This window comes from Cnephaeus nilssonii (genome assembly GCF_951640355.1).
Source record: "Cnephaeus nilssonii genome assembly, chromosome: 22".
Taxonomy (NCBI): Eukaryota; Metazoa; Chordata; class Mammalia; order Chiroptera; family Vespertilionidae; genus Cnephaeus; species Cnephaeus nilssonii.
The window spans coordinates 14,617,062-14,632,085 of NC_137093.1; the positions used below are offsets into that span (position 1 = coordinate 14,617,062).

At 44.8% G+C, this 15,024-nt stretch overlaps 2 protein-coding genes across 9 annotated transcripts in view; one reads left to right on the forward strand and one right to left on the reverse strand.

Annotated features, from left to right (window-relative positions):
- The window catches only part of MSANTD2 (Myb/SANT DNA binding domain containing 2), a 34,014-nt gene extending 19,199 nt beyond the window's left edge, over positions 1–14,815 (reverse strand). For 2 of the 8 annotated variants that reach the window (XM_079762464.1, XM_079762463.1), the window contains exon 1: positions 8–3,652. Coding sequence is in view for 5 of the 8 variants with exons in the window: in XM_079762468.1 (XP_079618594.1) it covers positions 9,377–9,409; positions 13,852–14,568 (750 nt within the window). In the remaining 3 variants the exon portion in view is untranslated. Of the gene's footprint in view, positions 1–7; positions 3,653–9,364; positions 9,927–13,851 lie in introns of those variants that run through there. The other 6 variants (XM_079762468.1, XM_079762461.1, XM_079762462.1 and 3 more) reach the window with 6 other exon arrangements.
- LOC307093960 (endothelial cell-selective adhesion molecule-like) lies at positions 3,295–8,026 on the forward strand (the record flags this gene model as incomplete). Its single annotated transcript, XM_079762334.1, has 3 exons — positions 3,295–3,301; positions 3,646–3,954; positions 4,554–8,026. 3 exons carry the CDS (start codon positions 3,295–3,297, stop codon positions 4,802–4,804), a joined length of 567 nt encoding a protein of 188 aa, XP_079618460.1. The 3' UTR covers positions 4,805–8,026.
- Positions 14,816–15,024: the final 209 nt, after the last annotated feature.

The following is a 15,024-nucleotide window of genomic DNA, read 5'->3' on the forward strand; positions in this document are numbered from 1 at the left end:
TGCTCACCCATTATTATTCAAGTTTCAGAAACACCTGGCTATATCATCACAGCTTCTTCAACTTTTCGGTCATATTTCTTCATTCACAGATAACAGCAATCATTTAACCATTTTCAAAGGGTTATAGTCTTGGCAGGAATTTGGTGACTAAAACACTGACATAAAACAAAGGGAGGAAAAAGGAATCCAGAGTGAGGCTTGCCCTTGCTTACTGGACAATGTGTTCACAAGAAGCAAGAGGCAGGCAAAACTCAGCATGAATCAAAGAAAAAGTTTAAATGACCCATATATTTTCTTAAGAGTTCACTAGAACAAAAAGCATGTAGGCCTCTCATTCACTTTTTGGTGAATGGAAATTTACTGGAATTAAAATCAAATTCATCATCACTTTTCAAAAAATACTTCATGAATATGTGGTTATGATGAAGTTAAATTTTTCCATTGGTTTTTCTTCTTCATTCTTAATGTGGTTTGTATTATTTATATAAAAAATATTATTTTACACTGTGCCTCAGTGGTTGAGGATCGACCCATGAACCAGGAGGTCATAGCTCCATTCCTGGTCAGGGCTCAATCCCTGGTCAGGGCATGCAGGAGGCAGCCAATCGATTATTCTCTCTCATCATTGATGTTTCTGTCTCTCCCTCTGCTTTCCTCTCTCTGAAATCAATAAAAATATAATTTAAAAAAAGAATTTTAAAAAATTGGCACAACTCTGGTCTATTCTACTCCAACTATTAACCATGTTCTCTAATTGGCAGGAGAGAGAGGGAACATTCTCTGGTTTTGCTGAAGGCTGAACCTAGGAACCCAGCACGGGGGTGCTCATTACCTAACGAGTGAATGAATTCTAACAATGCTGCTCTCTGCTGCTTGGTGAGGCGAACCTCAGGGACAACTGGACGTATCACAATAAAAAGGCACAATATAAAATCATGTAAATCACTTTTAATAAAGCAAAGGCAAATGTATTTCTATTTCTTGTGCATAATGTGAGGTAGAGAACTCGACCTTTCTAAGGTTAATAAAGCTGATATCAAGGAATATCATATTTAAGGGGCTTTCTAATTGTGTTAATTAACTTATTTTAAGTAGCATATCGTTTTCTATCAGAATATAAGCTCTTGGAAGGCAGTTATTCTTTTTTTCCTGTTCTGTTCACTGATGTATCCCCAGCACCTAAATCAATGCCTGGCATGCAGAAGTGGCCCAATAGATTTTTGCTAAATGAATGAATAAATAAATGAAAAGAATAAAAATTCCTTGAAATTATACATGGTAGTTAAGAGATCCAATATAAGATCGAAGTACTTTTGTTGTTGTTAATCCTCACATGAGGATATTTTTTCCACTGCTTTTCAGAAAGTGGAAGGGAGGGAGGGGGAAAGAGAAAAACATTGATGTGAGAGAGACATATCAACCCAGTTGCCTCCCAACCGTGGGCAGGGCCCTTGACTGGGAATCGAACTCGCGACCATTCAGTGCGCAGGCTGACACTCTAACCACTGCGCCACAGTGGCCATGGCAAGCTCGAGGTACTTTCTAACCTGTCATACTCTTCTTTCTAAGTCATAAACCAGATCTTTCCACTTAGAGAAAGGTATTTGCAAATTCAAAATAATAATAATAAAAGCAGTTTGGGGTAGATATAGACTTTATTCTGGTTTTTATTAATATCAATTACAAACATAATAGAGTTTTTTGATAAATGAAGTAATCTGAAAGTAGAGAGTAGAGAAGCAATAGTGTGAGTTTCAAAAATTTAGGCTGTTACAACAAAGTAGTCTTACACGGGCTGAGAAAATGCAACTAGAAAACATCTAAATGAATAACTTCCATTCTACTGTATCAATTTATTTTGAATGAAGTGTTATTTGGTAGCTCAAAATTATAATTTATGAATATAGCTGAGAACACTTATATTTAAAAAAATGATGGCTGTTATGCCTAAAATGTCTGAAAATAAACACAGGTTTGCATTTTCCTAAGGAATAACACAAGCCACCAAGTGACAAGATAACACTCACATGATTTTTTTTTTTTTTTTTGCCAAGGGAAAAAAAATTCCATTAGTGCAAAAAAAAAAAAATTCTATTGGCTCTCAAGACCCCTCCCCAAATTAGGTAAGTATTATACAGATTTAAATACATGTCTTTTTCCAATATGAAGGCACTTTTCAATTATTCAGAACCATAGGGAGTAAGACTCCGCATAGATTATAAACTCCAGATCATTTGTAACATATGCATGTGAGGCTCAGATCCATTAAGCCTTCATTGTGAACACTGAGTAAAGCTTCTGCAATGGTAAAGAGCAAGCAGAAGCACTGCATGAACCTCACAGCAGAAATAAATTTAAAGAGTACCTAACAAGCAACTGTTTAAAATCTAAAGCTCGTTGTGGTACTGGTCTTTGTGTTTGAAGCTCAAGAAGTTTTTTCCTCCCGTTTTCCAAAACATTTTTAAACATTACACTTATGAACTTCCAAAGGGGCCGAGACGGCTAGCCTCCCTTAACTAGTGATCTGAGCATACGCTTCTGAGTGCCCTCCGACAATTAACATCTGAGATTTTAGATCTGGATTTTAGTGCCTGCCCTCGGATAATGTTAAACAAGAGAAAGAAAAGAAAGGGGGATGATCCCTCTGAATACTGGGGAGCAGATCAGAATCCAAGTGTCTGTAGAGACTATTTCCTAGAGGTAACAGAGTCAGGGCTGTTCTAAAATGGTGTTTGAGTTGGATCTCATTGGTTCTAAAAACTTAAGCTCTGAAGTATTGTGATGATCCTTGAGGATACAACAAAGAATCCTGTGTGAGTTAGTACAGCAGCAAACAGTGGGTTTTATGACAGGCTAAGATCTAACAAATCCTATAAATTTGAATTTTCAGATTCTCCAAGCAGCCCCATGGATATTGATATATTTGAAATCGGTTCTCTTCTCCATTTTCATCGGCACGGTTTTATTCACGGCTTGTCTAGAGTACTGCAAGAAGCCTTCACATGATCCTGGGGCTTCCAGTCTTAACCTTTCCAATCCATTTTCCACATTAGAGCCAGTTCTAGAACCTAAGACTAACCATGCCGATCTCCAGCTTAAAATTAAAATCCCTTGATGATTAGGATCAAGTCCCAACTCCTTGGCACATCATCTGATCTCTTATTATGTCTCCAGTCTCACTTCCTACAACTTCCCACCTCCTCCCACCCTCTTCCCTCAAGCCCTAGGCTCCAGCATAACACATTTCACCAGGATATAATTAATGTTTCTGGAGTTTCAACCTTTTGCACTCGGATGTCGAGTGTGACTCGACACGGTTAGCATCGGTAGGAATCGAGAAAAAAGCAAGCGAGTGCAAAGGGTTAATACCTTAAGTCTAAAAGAGCACAATGACTGGGGAAAAAATCGATCTCACCTCATTATTTCCTAACCCTCTTTTATGTAACTGCAGGTTATGACTCATTAGTGGGTTGGGAAATCGATTTTGTGGGCTGTGATCCCCTTTCTAAACACCCCAAGTGGGAGATGGAGACAATAGACAGGGGATCAAGAACTGTTCTGGTGAAGAGGACCTGGGGTGGTGAGAGGGTGGCCAGGGAGAAGGGGTGAATGGGGAGCTGGCACAGGTTAGAGGGTGCAGGTGAGGGGCATCTGAGGTTTGGCAGGTTGGGGGAGGGAGACTGGCTGAGCCTGAGGGCACAGTGCAGGCCTGCGATAATGGGCAGGGGTCATGCCCACACCAGGTGTTGGCGCACATCAATGGGGCCACAACCAGCCAAGATGGAGCGTCCCTGGTCTACCCCATGCCCTCCCGGAATGTGTCCCTGCGGCTGCAGGGCCTCCGGGAGAAAGACTCCGGGTCCTACCGCTGCTCTGTGAACGTGCAAGACAAGCAAGGCACAAGCAGGGGCCACAGCAGCAAAACTTTAAAACTTGACGTGTGGGCCCTAGCTGGTTTGGCTCAGTGGATAGAGCGTCGACCTGCACACTGAAGGGTCCTGGGTTCGATTCTGGTCAAGGGCACATGCCTGGGTTGCGGGCTCGGTCCCCAGTGGGGGGCGTGCAGGGGGCAGTCGATAAGTGATTCTTTCTCATCACTGATGTTTCTACCTCTCTCTCCCTCTCCCTTCCTCTCTGAAATCAATAAAAATATTTAAAACAAAAAACTTGATGTGTGGGGTAAGCACACACTTTCCATTACCTCCCCACCCCCATGGGAGGTCAGGCAGGTCTCTCTCCCAAATGGCTGAGTATTCAGGTTGGAGGAGGGAAAAACGGAGTGACTAAAGCAGGAGTCCTCAAACTTTTTAAACAGGGGGCCAGTTCACTGTCCCTCAGACCGTTGGAGGGCCGGACTATAGTTTAAAAAAAACTATGAACAAATTCCTATGCACACTGCACATATCTTATTTTGAAGTAAAAAAACAAAACGGCAAAAACACCCGCATGTGGCCCGCGGGCCGTAGTTTGAGGACGCCTGGACTAAAGGGTGTGTAGGTGGGTGTCCGTCGGTCTCTTGGGTGTGAGTTTTTAACCTGTCTCCCCTTCCCCAGTTCCTCCAGCTCCTCCATCCTGCCATCTCCTGGGTACGCCCCGTGTGGGGACCAATGTGACCTTGAGCTGCAAGTCCCCAAGGAGTAAGCCCGCTGCTCTGTACCAGTGGGAGCGGTTACACCCATCTGTTGAGGTTTTCTTTGCACCAGTTTTAGGTGAGAGACTTCTGGAGACAATAGAGGCTGGGGGCTGGGGCTGGGGACTGATGAGGTACCAGAGGGACTGGGGTGAAAAGGGAAGGCCGTGCTGACAAGTACTGGGGAGGAGGAGGGTGCGGGCAGTGGTGGAGAAAGAGGGCTACCAGGTGCAAGCTTGTGTTGGGTGCTTTCACGTATAACTATGTTACTAAAGAGGATCTATAGCCTAATGATTCAGGAGCTAGATTACCTGTATTCAAATAGACTAGAACAGTGGTCGGCAAATGCATTAGTCCACAGAGCCAAATATCAACAGTACAACGATTGAAATTTCTTTTGAGAGCCAAATTTTTTAAACTTAAACTTCTTCTAATGCCACTTCTTCAAAATAGACTCGCCCAGGCCGTAGTATTTTGTGGAAGAGCCACACTCAAGGGGCCAAAGAGCTGCATGTGGCTCGCGAGCCGCAGTTTGCCGACCACGGGACTAGAACATACCAGAGAGTATTGAACATAGTATGGATTAAATAGATTAATATTTGTAAAGCACTTAGAACAGTGCACAGCACAGTGAGGGTTATAGAAGTGTGAGCTATATGACTATTTTGCGATATTTGTTTCAGTTACACAGATATATTATGTGAGTACTAGGCCACAGGGTAAAATATATTCTTGTTATATGCTCAAAAAGATGCATTGCTGTGGTTTTTCTTTTAGTACATAAATTAAGGAAAGAGATGTATCATGGGTATTTGCATAATTGCAATTCAACACTATAAAAATGTTATTTAGCAAAACTCATAAAGTATCTGGAATTGGTACTATTATGTGCCAAACTATCTTTCCCACCCTTTCACATGTTTCTTTATGAACCACCAACCATTCATTTGTAGCTTGTAAGTCATACCTTCACCAAATGCCAATCTATGGCAAATTTTTCTTCATTTGAAAGGCATGACTCTTATTTATTTTTTCATTAATCCTCACCCAAGGATAATTTTCCATTGATTTTTAGAGAGTGGAAGGGAGGGGAAGAGACACGCAGAGAGAAACATCGATGTGAGAGAAACACATCAATTGGTTGCCTCCTGCACACGCCCTGACTGGGGCTGGGGCTCAAACCTGCAATCGAGGTATTGAACCCGGAATTGAACCTGGAACCCTTCAGTCCATGGGCCAGTGCTCTACTCATTGAGCCAAACCAGCTAGGGCAAAAGGCTTGACTTTTAAGCAGCTGATCGTGTATAAACTGCTTGGAACAAGTGCATTTTTTGGATGGGTTGTTTTGGATTCTTGAACAAAATGTATTTTACTGAATTTGCAGTTTGTACCATTTTAAGTTATACGGTCCCTGGGCCTTTACCCCAACTGCTCATCTGTCTCTACTCCCTTCTGCCAATTCAGTCCCACCTCACCTTCAGGATCCACCTCCTGAAAGTCTACGAGATGCCCTTCCTGTGGGCACCTGTAGCACCATGAGCTTAATGCCAACACAATACACAGACCGTGCTTACAATACTGTGACTGGTGTGTTAGTAGTCTGACTCTCCACTGAAGGTGGACACAATGAGGGTAAGTGGTACATTGCTGTATTTCTAGGACCTACTGCAGAAGGCACTCAAATATGTACTGGTAAATATAAAAAACAAAGTCCTTATTTCAGACCTTAGTACTTATAGAAACCCCGAGACGATTCTGTCGATCGAGTGTGATAAAAGGGAATGAGCATGAGCTCCAAGCCCTCCCCCAGAAGCCTGGATTTAGCCAAGGGTTAAGCTGCACACCTTTCCCATTTCCTAAGGGCAGTGGAATTCAAGGGCCCACTAATCAGTCAAGAAAGATGCTCAGAGTTCTAAAGCGGTGGGCTTCAGCTGGGGTATCCATATACCTTCTTCAATGACTGATCAAGGAGCCTTAAAACCTTAGGGATTCCTGTCATTCCCAGTCTTGTATTTTTCAGGTGTGAAGCTTGGCTCCTTAATTGAGAATAACCAAAGCAATACAGGTTAGTAATATTGTTTTGTTTAAATGTAAGTGGAGTCCTGGCTGGTGTTGCTCAGTGGTTAGAGCCTCGGCCCCACACATCTCAGGGGCACATGTCTGTGTTGCAGGTTCCATCCATGGGGTGACTGTGGGAGGCAACCAGTCAATGTGTCTCTCTCACATCGGTGTTTCTCTTGCTCTCTTCCCTCCCTCCCCCTCCACTTTCACTCTCAAAAATCAATGGGAAAAATATCCTCAGGTGAGAATTAATAAAACAAAACAAAAAAGTAAGTGGAATGGTTTCTGTTCATCAACATTTTCAAGATACATTTAATAGAACCTACAGATAAGAACTTTGGATGAATTTCTCACCACATTCAGAGTATACTACTCAATAAATTTAATGGTTAATCCTCGTCTTACTCATCTCATACAAGATTTAACATTTTCTATAACCTGTAAACTTTCAAACATATTATGAAAACATTTTTAATTTCAGCTTTAAAATGTTCAAGAAAGTACATGGATTTCAAAACTCTTCTGGGAATACATGAGCAAAAAATTTGGCCATTAACCACTAGCCACACATGAATATTTAAGTGTAATTAAAAATTCAGTTTCACAGTCATACTAGCCACATTTCATATGTTCAACAGCCACCTGTGGCTAGTGGCTACTGCACAGTGGCGATTGGACAGTGCAGACACAGAAACTCCTATCATCACAGGAAGTTCCACGGACAGCACTGTCCTAGAGAACCAAGAGTATGACACTGCCCCAGACAACTGAGGTTACAGCATTTTACTCCTTGCACTAAAAGCTCTTCCTCCTAGAATGGTGGAGCATTTCTCTTGACTTCTATCAAGGTTCCTCCTACTCAGGGGTAAAGTGGCGGAGAGTGCAAGAAGGAATCTTGAACTCCCCAGAGGTTTGTGTGTAGCCAAGCGAATCCTTTCATAATAAAAAATACTTTTAATACTCTGAACAACAAGCTTTTTCCTACACTATTCAATGTGGTAGGCACTAACAACATGTGGCTACTTATAATTCAAAATTAAATTAATTAAAATGAAACTGGAAGCCTATTCATCCAGTTTCAACATGTGCTTGTTAAATCCCTTACCTCCAAAACTGAAAGCCTAAATATAAGTAGTTGTTAGCCTACTATATGCTAGGCCAGGGGTGGAGAAATAAGTTGTTAGGCAATTTCCTCATTGTGGAAAAATCATACATAGAGTGAGTGCACTTACACAAACCTGGATGTACTACAGCCTACTACTACTAATCATATACACAGGCTATATGGTATACCACCGTCATATATGCGGCCCACTGTTGACTGAAATGTCATTATGGGGTGTGGGTCTATATTCTTTTAAGATACACATCAAGCCCCTGTCAGATTCACTGACAGACAAGCAAACTGAAACACACAAGCTTTTGGATAACAGTGGCATGGGAACAACAGAAACTGAATATGTAAAAAATGGAAGGAAACCAGTCTGATTAAATCTTTCTTATGAACTATGATAGTATACCATATTTTTTTGGAAATCTTTCAACGATAACGCAAAGGAAAAGTCTTGTCTGCAAACACAAGAGAAACGTCCTCAGAGGTGGGAAGAGTCAATTAAGATGCTTATACAGAAACAAGCATTTGGGTCCAAGTTACCTTTGCCCTATTGGTTCTCACAAATAAAGACTAGGCTGCACAGGGTGGCTCAGTTGGCTGGAACATCGTCCTGTAAACCAAAAAGGTTGTGGGTTTGATCACCAGTCAGGGTGCGTATGGGAGGCAACCAATCCATGTTTCTCTCACATTGAAGTTTCTCTCTCTCTCTCATCAATAATCCTTGGGTGAAGATTAAAAAATAATACTAATAAAAAAAGACCAAACATACTATATACTGTGATTGGTCTGCTAAAGTATGAAATTTGTTCCAAACATTATAACAATTACTGATGACTAAATCTAAGCAATGTCTCTAAAAATTCAGTCACTGTGTTTGCTGGGTAGAATCCTGCCTACCGCTAGTAAATAGGTCTGATGAGCACCAGCACGGATTCAGCAAAGACAAGTGTTTTAGGTCATGCAGTCAGTTTGCATTTCATCCTCAGGTAGACCTAGAAGAACACATCTGCTTCAAAGACATAAAGCCAACTCTCTAGAGGCAAATTGTTGGAGAAAACCCAAAAATATGGGACTTGAGCATGAGCTTTGGAGTGCATCAGATGAACTGATGGAAGTGTGAATAGAGCATGTGGCTCAGAGTGAATGTTTCCATGAATTCCAAACCTAGAGAGCTCTTTCCACTACTACAGGATGACCTGCGATGTGCTCTCTCCCTCCTTTGAAGTCATCACACCTATTGTCTGCTTTAGAATGACACTAAAGCATTTCAGTAATGACACTTAAGCAAGTACTGCATTACATACCATTCCTTGTGTTGTCTTGCACAGCTTTTAACTCTCTGATGTGTGTATACAAACTTCGCCTGCATTGTAAGCTCTCAGACTGTGTATTACAGTTCTTTTATTCAGCCTAACATTTGGCAGATAACCTTGCACATAGTAAGCGCTTGAGTATTTGCTGAATGGAGATGTGAAGAAAAGGCCTACATATACAAAAGGATAAAATATCATGTAATGACTACACACACACAAAAAACAAAAAAAAACCCTATTTGTTACCTGGCTCCAAAATTAGGCTGGAATTGGTAGCAGACAAATTTTCTTCTGGCAAACAAACAAAAAGCAATAAGACATCAGAGCCAAACAATAGTGTAGGCAGCAACACAGTCTCAAAAACATCCATTTTATCCAAATTATTAAACAAATATTAATAATGACATATCAGACAGACTTCTCAATGAAATTCTTTGCAGCAATAAACAAATGTTTATATCTGACTTTAAGTTAAAATCCTATGTGCTTAGAGATATACATAATCACTTGGTTGGTATTTAAAATTGTACTTTGGTAGCTAAATCCAAAAGCTCTTAATTTCAATATTTACATTTTAATACTTCCATCCTATATAATAAAAGGCTAATATGCAAATCGACCCAATGGCGGAACAACTGGTCGCTATGATGTACACTGACCACCAGGGGGCAGATGCTCAATGCAGGAGCTGTGTCCTAGTGGTCAGTGTTCTCCCATAGGGGGAGCGCCACTCAGCCAGAAGCTGGGCTCATGGCTGGCGAGCGCAGCCTCTCCTGCCTCCACAGCAGCGCTAAGGATGTCTAACTGCCTTCTGTTGGACATCCCCACCCCCGCCCCCAGGGCTCCCAGACTGCGAGAGGGGGCAGGCCAGGCTGAGAGACCGCCCCCCCCCCGCATGAATTTTGTGCACCAGGCCTCTAGTGTATACATAAGAGGACTAAGGCACAGCCCAGAGAAGGAAAGTGATGTGCTTTAAGGTTATTCGGGAAGGTGGTCGGGAAAGAGGCTGGGATAGGATTCAGCTTTCTGATGCCTTCACATGATGAGATGAAAGCTGCTACATCAACATGTTGAAACTACGATTAGGGGAAAGTTTCCTGAAAAAAACAAATTTAAGTTACTATATTATCTCCTCCCTCTTTCCAAACTTAGAAGAAATTATTAGAGTTTTCATAATTGAAGTTTGATAGATATTTCATATATATCAGACCAGAAATGTAACTGATACACACTGTGATGAGCCATTATCATTATCTACATATTCCCTGTGGGCCTCTGACAGAATTCACATTGAAGTGAGCACATTATATTAGTCTGATTAAGAATTCCTCATGGTCCATTTTACTGCACTACTTTATTTCTATTTTGTAAACCTAAAACAAAAGAGATTATTGAATTCCTTTTTGCAGGTCTCATCAAAACAAGAAAGTGAAAGTTTTTTCTGAATTACCTGTTCTAAATAGGCATTTCTGAAACTGGGATCTAAAGGTTTGCTTTCAGGGGTTTGGGATTCTCTGAGAATTTTTTAAGGTTTTTATTTTCATAAATACAATCTGGATTACTTGGGACATCCACCTCATAATGGTGTAAGTCTATGATTTCACTGACCACATTTGCCTCTATGCTTAAAATTAAATTCATAGTAAGTCTTGTAGAGGGACAGAGCTTAGTTTTCAAACTGGGTTTCAAAGTCTCTATTTTTAGGTTAAAGTTTAAGTAACACTGCTCTAGATTTTGTTGTTGTTGTTGTTAATCCTCATCCGAGGATATTTTTCCATGAATTTTTAGAGAGAGTGGAAGAGAGAGGGAAAGACAGAAACATCGGTGTGAGAGAGACACATCAATTGGTTGCCTCCTACATGCCCCCGGCCATGGCCCAGGCTGGGGAAGACCCTGCAACCAAGGTATGTGCCCTTGACCGGAATCGAACCCGGACCCTTTGGTCCAAAGGCTGACGCTCTATCCACTGAGCAAACCGGCTAGGGCTGCTCTAGATTTTTATACTTTCCAAAATTCTTCTTTAGACTTTATTTGGTGAATTTAATAAATATGTATCCAGAGCCTACTATATGCTAGGCCAGGGGTGGGGAACATCCAGCCCGAGGACTGTATAAGGCCTGTGAACTCATTTGGTCTGGCCCTGCCAAGGCATTAGAGGTGAGTTAATTAAATGTCTGACCTAATATAGCAGGCTAATTTTTTAAATTGCTTTTTATTTTTTAAATTTATTTATTTTAATCCTCATCTGAGGATATTTTTCCATTGATTTTTAGAGATGGTTGGGAGAGAGAGGGAAAGACAGAAATATCAATGTGTGAGAAACACATCTATGAGTGGTAGCAGGCTAATTTTTAAGTTGATAATTTTGTATGGCCTGCAAAAGATGCTATAAATATCCAAATGGCCCTTGGAAGAAAGCAAGGTTCCCCACCCCCGTGCTAGGCACTGGCGATACAGTAGTGAATCAGTGACCAGAACTTGCCCTTACAGAGCTTATGATTCTGACAGGAAAGACCAACATTGTTAATGCAGAAGTCTGTTCCTTGGTTGAAGTCACTTAGGAGTACAGCCCTTAACAGTTATCTGTCCTCCTTGTCAACTGCTATTGTGGATCACAGAACCCATTATCATCATCTACATATTCTCGAAATATTCTAAGAGCTTGAGGTCAATTTGGTCTTATCTGTTTGGAGACAGGTAAACTGATCCTTTAAAAAATATTCTTCAGAGAAGCTCAATCTCCTTTCCTTGCTTTAGGTTATAGTTTCTCGTAACTGGACAAAGACACATCCCAACTAGAGATTTCCTAGTCACCTGAGAAACCATTTCATCGATACGTTTATAGTCAGTGAATTTTTGATAGCATAACACTTTTCCCTGTTGATTGGGAAATTCTGTGGACAAAAATCAATCAAGTAAAAACAGTCACAAATGCCTAAGGTGCACTCCTAAACTCAAGAAAAGTTCACAGGCAGAAGCTAGTCGGCACAGTGCAAAAACTCCGCCTCCCTGAGCCTTACTGTCCTTGAACAGAAGAATGAATGAGAGTCAGAGAACAGTGGCTTCTATTAGCTACTATAGTTGATCCCTTCAAAACCCAGAGGTGAAGAGCACTGACCCCATATACAATGGAAATCCAGAAAATAACTTTTGACTCCCCCAAACCTCAATTACAGTAGGCCCTTTGCACCTGCGGATTCAACCAACCACGGTGGGGAACGCGAAAATAAAATACCGTTTTTAATCAGGGTTGGTTGAATCTGGGAATGCGAACCTTGGTGATATGGAGACCGACTCTATATTTATTGAAAAAATACCCATATAAGTGGACCCGCACAATTCAAATCCTGTATATAAACTGCCATTATAATGACATCCCTGTTTTTAAAAAAAAAAGGGGGGGGGGGGAGAGGGTCATAAGACCCAAAGGTACATGTTATCAAGTAAACCAATTTAATTTTGTAATTGAGAAATGGGTGTCAAATTCCTTGACCAACAGTGAATAGGTTTGCAATGTCTTAGTTCCTGGACTAAACTTTCTAAGGAACAATGCCCCCAGATGAACACTACTTGAGCCAAGACCTCTTCAATTTTGGAGCAATCGCCTCCTTCAGGATGATTACCATTGTCCCTACTTGGTTTTTACCCCCTCCCCGCGTCCCCTCCCCCCAAGGAGTTCCAAAAAACAGCGCCATCCCTATCAGAAAAAGAAGTACAGAGATACTATGACTCTGAAGGAGAAGTGGTTCAGGGAAGACTGGAATCCTACCAGAACCTTTTAGCAGACACTGCGATGAGGGAACTAACTTACCTAAAAAAAACCAACTCCGTACCAACTGACAATACACACCCAAACTGGAACGCCTACATTAAAAGTCAGTAAAAAAAAAACAGCAACACGATAACCACATTCACGTACACAAGGATAGCTAAGATGCACACTGAGAGCTTGACTGGGCACCCTATCCCGCACAACAACTCCATCAGGGGAAAACGGGCTTTCCATGAAGGAGCTAAGTCAGAAACAGACCTCAACCCAATCTAACTCTGGAGGAGGCACTGACACTCCAAATTCTAGAGTCTAGACCAGCCAAGCTAACTCCACCAGAACAACGCACTATCTGGCTCCAATCACGCCTTTCCAATTCTCCAAAGCATCTCCGGTTTTACTCGTCCTTCGCAGCTCCAGTGAGAAGCCAGGCGACTGACTGACACAAAGGCCAGTCATCTGAAGGCGCTCTCTGTCTGCACGGCTCTGCCACCGCGATCCTGTGAAAATCCCTAAACTGGGGGCCCGCCGGGCCCCCTCCCCCGCCGGCCCCGCTACCCTTCCTCAATCCCGCAGGGTCAACCTCTGGCCTAGGCGCCCCCTCTGCCTGGAACAAAGCGAGGCCCCGGCGGTGGGGTGAGAGGCGCCGGGCTCGGGGATGCCCACCGGCGCGCAAGGGAGAAACCAGCAACTTCAGAGCGCAGGGACGTCTTCCATTGGCAAGAAAGAGGGGCGGCGGCAGGCACGCCCAACTTCAAACTCAGGAAACCTACGGGCTGGCGGCCATCTGGAAAAAAAACAAAAAACCCCTTTCCCAGGGAGAGAAGAAAAAAGGCGGAGAGATGCGAGTCGCCCACCGGGCTCCGGAGGGAGCCCCGAGCTGGGACCGGCCCCGCCCCCGAGGTCCGCTCCCCGCCTCCTCTCTGCCTCGGGGTTCGCTGCCCCGGGCCGGGCGGCCGGTTACCTTGATGCGCTCCCGGCACTGGGACGGGGTCCGCTCGTAGCCCAGCTCGGCCAGGGCCCGGGACACGCGCTCGTACATGGCCGGCCCGGGGGCCTTGCTGCCGAATACCGTGCCGGCTCCCTCCAGCTGCTGGTACCGCGCCTCCACCAGCCGCTCGTTGCCCCACACGGCGATGAGCGCGTTGGTCTCGGCCGGCGTCCACGACATGCCGCGGCAGGCGGCCGCGGGGGCGCCCCAGGACGAGGCGGCGCTGCGGCCCCCCAGCCCGAGACCCCCGGACGCCGCTGCCCCCGAGCCTGCCGCACTGCCCGGCCCGAGCGGGGAGGCGCCCCGAGGCGTGGAAGGGTCGGACAGCGAAGGGTTCCCGTCGCTCAGGCCACCGGGAGAGGCAGGGGAGAGCACCTCCATCTTTGGGATTTTAAGCGGCGAGTTGGCGGGCCGCTCCGAGCCACAGGGCGCAGCCATCTTCCTAGCGGCCGCCACCGCACCGCCCGGAAGTGACGCGCCCGCGGTTCCGGCCGCCGCGCTCCCGGGGGCCGCCCAGGGCCCTGGCTCGCCGGGAGCCGCGCGGCTCAGGCTCTCCGCTGCCGGGCGCGGGCCTTCCGCTCCCCGCGGCCTCTCCCCGCGGGCCCGGCCGCGCCGCCCGCTCCTCTCCCGGGGCGAGGGCCAGGGAGGGGGCGCGCCGGGGCCCCGTGCGGAGGAGAAGGGAGGGGGCATGAGGGCGCCGCGGTGCGCACCGAGCGGAGCCTCCCCACTTCCTCTCCGATCTCAGCCCCCGCGAGGGAGGGCGCGCGCGGGGCCGCGGTGAAGGGGGACTGGACCAGGGCGCTCCTCTTCGCCGCCCCTCGGCCGCCCCTCCCTCCAGCCCGGCCGGGGGCGCTGGGCCGACGTCCAGGCGGAGGCCGGGGAGCTTCCGGAGCTGCATCCAGGGAGGCGCCGGGAGCTGGAGGGCGAGCATCTCTGGGGGGGGAGGCTTTAAAAAAGCAGGAACCCTGTCGCTTTTCACGAAACACAAGCGCATTATTTAAGGAACAGCAATTCCAATTATGATAGATTTTCCAGGCTCTTGAGGGTGGGTGGGACCGTTTGTAGGATTCGATAACGTGCTGCGTGTTTGTGCAGTTTATCTGCAGCTTACATATATATGTTGGGATTCGGGAGCCCGGCAGAAAA